Source organism: Rhincodon typus, chromosome 41 (assembly GCF_021869965.1).
Source record: "Rhincodon typus isolate 14 chromosome 41, sRhiTyp1.1, whole genome shotgun sequence".
NCBI lineage: Eukaryota > Metazoa > Chordata > Chondrichthyes > Orectolobiformes > Rhincodontidae > Rhincodon > Rhincodon typus.
Genome location: NC_063372.1, coordinates 12,160,421 through 12,170,541, shown reverse-complemented (window position 1 = coordinate 12,170,541; position 10,121 = coordinate 12,160,421). Strand labels below are relative to the sequence as shown.

The 10,121-nt window shown below is 50.4% G+C and overlaps 1 protein-coding gene across 1 annotated transcript in view; it reads left to right on the top strand.

Annotated features, from left to right (window-relative positions):
- cs (citrate synthase) overlaps positions 1-10,121 on the top strand; it is a 16,620-nt gene continuing 6,499 nt past the window's right edge. The window contains exons 1-7 of the mRNA XM_048618921.1: positions 1-46; positions 726-833; positions 2,211-2,276; positions 3,148-3,279; positions 6,086-6,274; positions 7,860-8,059; positions 9,248-9,377. Coding sequence (XP_048474878.1) covers positions 831-833; positions 2,211-2,276; positions 3,148-3,279; positions 6,086-6,274; positions 7,860-8,059; positions 9,248-9,377 — 720 coding nt within the window. The 5' untranslated portion in view covers positions 1-46; positions 726-830. The remainder of the gene's footprint in view (positions 47-725; positions 834-2,210; positions 2,277-3,147; positions 3,280-6,085; positions 6,275-7,859; positions 8,060-9,247; positions 9,378-10,121) is intronic.

Genomic DNA, 10,121 nt, shown 5'->3' with positions numbered 1-10,121 from the left:
CACTGCATGTGTCGTATTTGCTGCACGGAATACAAGTACCAGAACAGTGAGTGGTCAACATCATCTGCAGCTCCCCTCCGTCTGGGTCTGTTTCCAAATGGGGAGGTGGGGGCCTGCTCGGATTGCTTGAAGTTTGTGCTCTTCCCCTCTGTTCTTCACCTGCCAGCTCTACCACCCCCTGTCCTCCTGGGCCTAAGGAACCTGTCATTGTCCCACATCTGCACACCACCACCCCCACCACCATTCCCCTTTACTCCTTCTGTCCTCTGCTGCCCTCACTCACTGTTGCCTCACATCCACACCTCCCCTCTTTTTCCTTCTGTTCCCAACTGCTCATTCCCCTCCACCCCAACACACACATCCACACTTTTTGAACATCATTCCTTCTGTTCCATACTGCTTCTGCCCACCCCCTGCTTCCTTCTGTCCTTCCTCCCTCCTCTGCCATCCTACCTGTTCCCTCCTCCCCTGCTTCTGCCCGCCGCCCCCTGTTGTATTCTAGCCCTCTCGAAATGAGCGCTAACCTCTGCCCTGCCTTTCTGAAGCTGCCTGTTTGTTTGGGGCCTGAGTTGAGGAGCAGGCAGGATGACATCTCATGGTACAACCTGAGTGGCCGTGGAGCTGCCTTGCTGCTTGCTCGAGGGTGCAGTTTCACCAAATCTGTCCACATCTCCCCCACCCTGCGTTGTGCAATACGTCTAACGGATGCTTTTGCTCTCCCGTAGAATCTGAAGGAAATTCTTGCTGAGATCATCCCCAAGGAGCAGTCAAGGATCCGAGCTTTCAAAAAGCAGCATGGCAAGACAGTCATCGGGCAAATCAACGTTGACATGGTATGGATTTGTGTGCTCCGTTTCCTGTTTGTGGGTAACAGGGTTGGGGGTCAGATCTGGGGTTGAGGTGGAGCAGGAAAACTTGTTTCAATCGTTTGGCAGGCAGAGGCCGGGCTGTCATTTCCCACGCCTGTTCCTCTTCTGTTTCCCTGAGAGAGTGGGCCTTCTCCGCATCTTCAAAGCCCGACGCTGTGTCTCGCAGGGTGTCAGGGCTATAGCTGGGGGAGTGGTTTGGTAGTGTGTATGTGTCGGGGGTGGGGTGGGATGGGTTTGAGGCTTTTCTAGGCCTCTAACCAAAGGGTCATTCCCCAAGAGAGTTCTGGGGCACATGCTTCACGTCACTTTGGAAAATCTATCCCCCGAGCCCTCGCTCCACGTTTAAAGGGCAGCACGTTATTAATATTGACTGAGATGAGGAAAAATTTCTTCACTCAGAGTTGTGATCCTGTGGAATTCTCTCCCACAGAAAGCTGTTGGGGCCAGTTCATTAGGTATATTCAAGAGGGAGCTGGGCGTGGCCCTTGAGGCTAAAGGGATCAAGGGGTATGGAGAGAAAACAGGAAAGGGATACTGACGCTGCATGGTCAGCCATGATCACATTGAATGGTGGTACAGGCTCGAAGGGGCCGAATGGCCTACTCCTGCACCTGTCTCATTTTTCTAATATTATCAATATTATTAATGCTATCTAAAATAATTATTGCACTTGATAATCATTGTAGAAAAGATATTGTTAAGCTGAAGAGGGTTCAGAAGAGATTTACCAGCATGTTGCTGGGACTAAAAGGTTCGAGTTATAAGGAGAGGCTGGATAGGCTGGGACTGTTTTCACTGGAGCATCGGTGGTTGATGGCTGACATATAAAATCACAAGGGGCATAGATAAGGTGAATGGCAGGTGTCTTTTCCCTAGGGTGGGGGATTTCAAAACCAGGGACATGTTTTGAAGGTGAAAGGAGAAGATTTAAAAAAGACAGAAGGGGCAAGAGTGGTTTGCGTGTGAATGAACTTCCAGAGGAAGTAGTGGATGCAGGTATGGGTGTGATATTTAAAAGACACTTGGATAAATGCACGAATAAGAAATGTTTAGAAGGAGATGGACCAAGTACAGGCAGGCAGGTGGAACTGGTTCAATTTGGAATTATGGTTGGCGCGGGTCTATTTCTGTGCTGTATGACTGTAATATGTGTCATCGTGAGATCTGTTTTCTGATCATCTGCCCCCATCTTGTTGTTTTAATCAGCCCTGCCCTCTTAGGTGCCAACGTGTGGGTGGGTGCCCATCTCGTTCACGCGCTCTGGTTTGTGAATTGTACTTGTTTACTGATGTTTTCTATTTTAAATGTGTGTGTTAATTACGCCCACCCCCATCCCCCCAGGTATACGGTGGCATGCGAGGAATGAAGGGGTTAGTGTATGAAACGTCGGTGCTGGACCCAGAGGAGGTATGAAGCTGACGCTGGTGAAGGTTCACTGCGCACGGGCCACTCCATTGCCACGTACTATGTGTGATGCCAACCAGTCCCAGCCCGTTATTGAGCTATCACCCGCCTTTTAGGAGGGGTCGCGATGGTCAGGCTTGCTTTCGATGTGTGTGTTTTTTTACTGATGGGTGTACACAGCCCTGGTTTCTTTTATTCGCTCACGGGATGTGGGCATCGCTGGCTGGGCCGACTTTTATTGCCCTTTTTTTGAGTTTATCCCCAGCTCAGAAGAAGGTGAGCTGTGCTCCCGCCCCCGTGCGTGGTTTAGGGACACCCCGCACAATGTGTTGTCAGGGAGGGAGTTGCACGTTTTCCAACCGGAGACAGCGAATGTATTTCCAGGCCGGGGTGGCGAGGCCCTCCGTTGGGGACCTCCCCTGGGCGTTGGTTATGAAGGGCACATCTCACAAGTGAATGAAACGAAGAGGCGTTAGAGCTCGTGCAGAAACGGAGGTTTCAACAGCTCCCTGCACACGGCCAGTGCCTTGAGCACACATCCGAAGGTGGTGCCCACGACGCTGAGCTCCACGAGGAGATACTGAGACAGGTAGCTCACAGATACAGGTCTGGACAGCGGGCATGGAGACTGGCAGTTCTGGTGTCTGAGGGCCCAGGCAGCTGAAGGCACGGTTGCCCTGTAGCAGACCGAGCGGGATGTGAAGTAGTCTGGAGAGTTGGAGGAGGACGGGGAGAGTGGGCGGACTCTGTCTGGCGCAAAGATTTCGAGTTAGCACCCAACCGTGTGGCGCTTTTGGGTGGCTTGCTGCTTCTTCCTGGGAGGTTCGAACTGACACAAGTTGTTTTCCTTCTGGCTCTTCTCCCCTCTGCACAGGGCATCCGTTTCCGTGGTTACAGTATACCCGAGTGTCAGAAGCTTTTACCAAAGGCACCTGGGAGAGAGGAGCCCCTTCCTGAGGGTCTGTTCTGGCTGCTCGTCACAGGAGACATCCCCACACAGGAGCAGGTAACTGCGTGCGCGCTGAGGATCGCTTAAGGAGCAGGCGACCACGAGGCTATCATTGTGAGCCCCTCTGTTTCTCAGTTGAAGAGGTTGCCAGGAGAGCCACTTATATAAAAACAAAATTGGTGCAGCACAGCACTGTGTGAACGTTTTGCAATAAAGTGGCACTCGCTGTCATTAGAGCAGTGCTAGATGCGCCTGCACCTGGCGACGCAAGATCTTTTTCCCCATCTTTCCGTTATCGATGCACGCTCTTACAAAGAAAACATACGTTTTACGGAAGCTTTTTTTTTGCATTATACTCCCTGGAACAGCTCCGCAAGAAAACCAGAGCAAAGGGGAAATGACATTCTTGCTGAGAGAGTTGGGAACGCTGATTGATTTTTTTTTTTTGGCGAGCCAGCACACTTGCCAACACAGGAGATGGCAGCAGTGTTGGCATTCTGGTGGGTTGGGTTATACCAGTTGAGATGATGACTGACAGTTAAACGCCAGGCTTTGTTTAAATTTTAAGCTGGACTTGGCTAGCCCTGAGGATGGGCCGACCTCTTGAGTCAAAACAGTGTCTGCGCCTGTAATCTTTCTGCCCTGTGCACTCACGCACGCGGTTTCCGGTACCAAATGGTACGTTCTCTGTGAGCACGCCACCGTCTACCGGAGTCTTCCTTCCAACCTCCTCATATGGAGCGTAAGTGCCTTTAGTTTTTAAATTTGGTGTTCCTTGCAAATAACCCCAGTGAGCGCCGAGGTGAAAAGCTTCAAATAAATGGCCCTTTCTCTTTTCTTGTTTTCAACACCATGTAGAAGGCAAAAACTAGAAGTTAAACCTCTGCTGGAGCAGACAGCGATGTTCTTTGTCCTAACTTCTAATCCGCTGACTATCGAAGTGTTGTGAGGGCGTTAGTAATATCGGGCCATTTCTGAAGGAGCATGCGGGGTTGTTTTTTGGGTGGGGGGCATCGGGGAGAGACACTGGTCCATGCAGTTATGGGTGGGGGAGATGCAGACTGGAGGGCATGGCCCAGGTACCACTGTTAGTCATGGGGACGTTATGGATCAGACCAGACTCCCTCAAAATATTTTAAGAGGGTACCTGGACCCTAACTTTTTCTTATTTTAAAGGTAAATGGGAGGTGCTATGTTCCAGACACACTTCGACTGGTCAAACTACTCAATGATAAGCGAAACACAATTTATTCAGACACTAAAGGCAACAAAAGAAAGGAATTTAGAATAATTTAACTCTATTGGAAAATGCAACAATAATAATACCTACTACTAATTAACAGATCCAATATAATAACATCCCATAAACACACCCCTTGGCAAAAAGGCAAATTCAGAAATTCATGTGCAGTCCTTTCAGCAAGAAAGAGATACATGTAGTAGCTCATGAGAGAGAGAGAGAGAGAGAGGGGGGTGGGTTGGGGTGGGGGTGGGGGTGGTTTTCTATAGTCTCAGTTGACACCCACTAACTAAAGCAAAACCTTAGGTCTGTGTGTTCCACCCACTTGTGCTTCTGTTGTCCCAGTGTTTTTTTTAAAAAAATACTGGCAAGGCCTCAGAAGCTGTTTGTGTTCTTAAAGACTGCTTGGTGCTTGTCTCCCAATCTTTCTCCCTCTCTGAAAGAAACCAGGTCAGAACGCAGCTCTTAGCATCATTGCGGGAAGTTGGGAGGCTTGTGGGTGTTGAGATCCTGACAGTGGAAAACTTTTTTGCCATGTCTCAAAGAGCTTTAGGACCTGAGCAGCTGTGTCTGGAGTGAGTTGTGGATAGTGCGGAAGGATGTTGCAGGTTCCAGAGTGACATAGATAAGCTGCAGAGCTGTGCTGAGAGGTGGCAAATGGAGTTTAATGCGGAAAAGTGTGAGGTGATTCACTTTGGAAGGAGTAACAGGAATACAGAGTACTGGGCTAATGGTAAGATTCTTGGTAGTGTGGATGAGCAGAGAGATCTTGGTGTCCATGTGCATAGATCACTGAAAGTTGCCAGCCAGGTTGATAGCGTTGTTAAGAAGGCGTACGGTATGTTAGGTTTTATTGGTAGAGGGATTGAGTTTCGGAGCCATGAGGTCATGTTGCAGCTGTACAAAACTCTGGTGAGGCCGCACTTGGAGTATTGTGTACAGTTCTGGTCACCACATTATAGGAAGGATGTGGAAGCATTGGAAAGGGTGCAGAGGAGATTTACCAGGATGTTGCCTGGTATGGAGGGAAGGTCTTATGAGGAAAGGCTGAGGGACTTGAGGCTGTTTTCGTTAGAGAAGAAGGTTAAGAGGTGACTTAATAGAGACATACAAGATGATCAGAGGATTAGATAGGGTGGACAGTGGGAGCATTTTTCCTCGGATGGTGATGGCTAGCACGAGGGGACATAGCTTTAAATTGAGGGGTGATAGATATAGGACAGATGTCAGAGGTAGGTTCTTTACTCAGAGTAATAAGGGCGTGGAATGCCCTGCCTGCAAAAATAGTAGACTCTCCAACTTTAAGGGCATTTAAATGGTCATTGGATAAACATATGGATGATAATGGAATAGTGTAGGTTAGATGGACTTCAGATTGGTTTCACAGGTCGGCGCAACATCGAGGGCCGAAGGGCCTGTACTGTGCTGTTATCTTCTATGTTCTAGTTGGTTTCCCTTCTGGAAAAGGATCATTGTGACCAGGGGAGGCTGATTGGTGAGCATGTGCTGATAAATGGGCTGTGCCCACCTGTACCCACCATCTCCTCTCTACACCCCACTGAATGGCGAGCGTGTTCATCATTTTCTTCGCCCCTCCCCTCTTCCACATCATTTTTTTTTCAGGTCAACTGGGTATCCAAGGAGTGGGCAAAGCGAGCAGCCCTGCCCTCACATGTGGTGACAATGCTAGACAACTTCCCCAACAACCTGCACCCGATGACCCAGCTCAGTGCGGCCGTCACAGCACTCAACAGCGAGAGCAGCTTCGCCCGTGCCTACTCGGAGGGAGTCAGCAAGGCCAAATACTGGGAGGTAACCGCGCGGCCAGCTTACCGTGCAGGAGAGGCGTGAGGCAGCACGCTTGGTCAGGCGGGTAGAGACGCGGACCCGTACCTAAACGGGGGAATCTGAAGTGCAAAGGGATTTGGGAAATTCCTGGTTTGAGATACTCTTAAGGTTGACACGCATGTTCAGTTGGCGGTTCGGAAGGCAAATGCAGTGTCGGCATTCACGTCAAGAGGGTTAGAATACAAGAGCAGGGATGTACTGCCGAGGCTGTATAAGGCTCTGGTCAGACCGCATTCGGAATATTGTGAGCAGTTTTGGGCTCTATCTAAGGAAGGACGTGCCAGCCCAGGAGGGGGGCCAGATGAGGTTTACAACTAAGGTCCCAGGAATGAATGGCTTGTCATTTTGAGGAGGGGTTGAGGAGTCTGGGTCTGTACTCGATGGAGTTTAGAAGGATGAGGGTGGGATCTGATTGAAACTTACAGAATACAGATAGGCCTGGATAGAGTGGACATGGAGAAGATGTTTCCAGCAGTAGGAGACACTAGGATCCATGGACACAGCCTCAGAGTGAAGGGATGACCTGAGATGAGGAGGAATTTCTTCACCCAGAGGGTAGTGACTCTGTGTAACTCATTGCCACAGAGGGTTGTAGAGGCCAAGTCATCGAGCCTCTTTAAGGCAGAGATAGATCCTTGATTAGTAAGGTGGAATCAAGGGTTCGGGGGAGAAGACGGGAAAATGGGGTTGAGAGCCACAATTGAATGACAGAGCGGACTTGATGGGCCGAGCGGTCTAATTCTGCTGTTATATCTTATGGCGTTACTCCCGAATTCCAGGAGCTCATTTTGAGAGGTGACGGAGAGAGGGAGGGGTTGTCGGGGGCTGGAGGAGGTGACCGAAAGGGAGGGTAGTGTACGGGGCTGGAGGAGGAGACAGATAGGGACGGGGTGTAGGGGGACGGGGTGCGCTGACACAGGCTGTGGGGGCCTTTGACAGGAAAGATGAGGGTTTTCCGAGTTATGCTGCTGTTAATGCAGGGAATCTCCCTGCTGAACGAGGCTCCTGTGTTGTGTTAGGCCCATGTGCTGCAGCCGTCATGTGTTTTGGTGCAGTGTTACCGTGAGCAGACTCGCTGGCCTTCCCCAACAACTGCTGCTGCAGCACAGCTATAAATAGGCACTGAGCTGATGTGTGTTCTATAAGCATCAAGTGTCCCATTAAACAGCCAGAGGCATTGACAACTGCAGACAGACACTGAAGACCAGGCCTGCTCTCTCACAGCTGCCCTGTCTTGTGACTCTGTAGGGAGGGCAGTGGGGTGTCTGTGCTTTCCCTGTATTTGTGGAAATGCAAACTTGCAAGGCCATTCTGCAATTCGCTAGCGTTATTCCAAGCTATATAGCAAGGCTGTAGTTTCACGTGTCTTCAGCCTGTGTATTGTCCTTTCTCAGCCGCCTGCTGGGAGGTACAGATTACGTTGACAGTTTTCCCCTTGGTGTGGCCTGTTGGGTAGACATTTTAGCAGATTGGGCGTGACTGCATCTTTGTGCATGGACAGCTGACTCCCTCCCTCTCTCTCTCACTGTGCCTCCTTTTCTTCCTGTAGTTTATCTATGAGGATTCGATGGATCTGATCGCTAAGCTCCCCTGTGTGGCGTCGAAGATCTACCGGAACCTGTACAGGGAGGGGAGCAGCATTGGTGCCATTGATCCCAATCTAGACTGGTCCCACAATTTCACCAACATGCTGGGTTACTCTGAACCCCAGTTCACAGAGCTCATGAGACTGTACCTCACCATCCACAGGTCAGTGTCTCGTTCCCACTCTCTCCGTCACTGTTTCCGCCCCCCCACCACCGCATCAAACACCCCCAGGGACAGGGACAGCACGGGGTTAGATACAGAGTAAAGCTCTCTCTACACTGTCCCCCCATCAAACACCCCCAGGTACAGGGACAGCACAGGGTTAGATACAGAGTAAGTGTTCTCTGTTCTGTTCCCACTTTCCACCCTTTGCTTTATGCATTCCTTTCTATTTGCTCCCCCCACCCGTCACCACTTTCTCAATTTGGAGGTGTTTGCGGTCTTTACTTTTGTGGAATCTATTTGATTGCTCCCAGCACAGTGAGGCGGGTGGGGTGGGGGGAGCGCCATTCAGCCTCTCTTCTGTGCTGCTGTTAGAGTTCCACATCAGACCTACACATAGACACACACCTTTTTCTGCCTCATGCTTCTAAATTTGCCCACCCCCCCCCCCCCCCCCCCCCCCAACCACCACCACCTAAGCTTCCCTGGGTCCTCTGTTGATTTTATTAGTGAGAGTCATATATCAATCTCCCTTTGTCCTACATACACCAACAAGGAGCAAGAGTAGGCCCAGCTCTGTCTGCTGTTTGATAAGACTGGCTGAACTGATGTTAACCTCAACTTTACATTTCTGCATATCCCACTGTCCCGCCCTCAATAGTCTTTCGTCCACCTGCTTCGGTCATCAAGAATCTGTTTACCCGTGCCTTACAAATGTTAAATTCTGTATCCACTGTCTTTTGAGGAATGGACTTTTGACCCTGAGGGAAATTAAGAATTAACTGGAAATCTGTTTTCAGTGAGCCCCCCCCCCCCCCCAACCCTGCTTTTTAACCAGTGATCCCTAGTCGCAGATTCTCCTGCACGCAGAAACATCCCTTTCCACATCCACCCTGTCGCTCCATCAGGGTCTTTTAAAATGTGTTTCAATTCAGTTAACTCAGACGTCTGAACTTCTCAGAAGATGCAGGCCCAAGCTGGCCTCACAACGCAGTCGGCTCATTCCAGCTGGCTGCCAGGGTTGGAGTAAAGCTGGAGAGTGATTGAGGGGCTGTGTCCTGCAGCCCAGGGTGGATGCAATCAGGCCCACGTGGGTTTGATAGCCAGACTGGAATCCGTTTGCACTGTGCTGCCTCCGGAAGACTGACACGTGCTTTTTTTTGAAAATTTATTTGTCTTTCACTCCAGCGATCATGAGGGTGGTAACGTCAGTGCCCACACCAGCCACCTGGTGGGAAGTGCTCTCTCCGACCCCTACCTGTGCTTCGGAGCGGCGATGAATGGGTTAGCTGGACCCCTGCACGGCCTCGCAAACCAGGTACGGTCCAAAGCCAAGCGAACGCTGGGGACTGAAACTCGTTTTGATGTGAGCAGGAATCTCTGCCCGTGGTTGGGGGGAGCTTCGATGTGGAACCTGCCTCAGGCTGCTTCCACTGCTCCCCCGCTAAGTTGTTCCTCCCACCGATACGTTGGCGAGTCTGAGGATTTTACGCAGGGTTTGTCAGTGGGGTGGGGTTGCAGACCATTCATGTAATTACCCAAAGGACAAGGCACACAGCACGGCTGGGTCACGGTGCTGATGGCCTAGTGGTATCGTTGCTAGACTATGCAGCCAAAGACCCAGGTAATGTTCTGGGAACTCGGGTTCGAATCCCACCATGGTAGGTGGAGGAATTTAAATTCAATAGGAACAGAATTGGAATTAAGAGTCTAACGATGACCAGGAAACAATTTCCGATTGTTGGGAAGTACCCACCTGGCTGCACTGATATCCTATAGGGAAGAAATTGCCATCCTTACCCAGGGATTTGGCCTACATGTGACTCCAGACCCACAGCAATGTGCTTAACTCTTTGCCTACTGGACAATGAATGCTCTCCTAGACAGTAACACCCTCATCCTGCAATAGGAAGTTCCTTCAAACCAAAGATGTGCAGGTTAGGGTGGATTGGTCGTGCTAAATTGTCCCATAGTGCCCAGGGACGTGCAGGTTAGGGTGGATTGGCTGTACTAAATTGTCCCATAGTGCCCAGGGATGTGCAGGTTAGGGTGGATTGGCTGT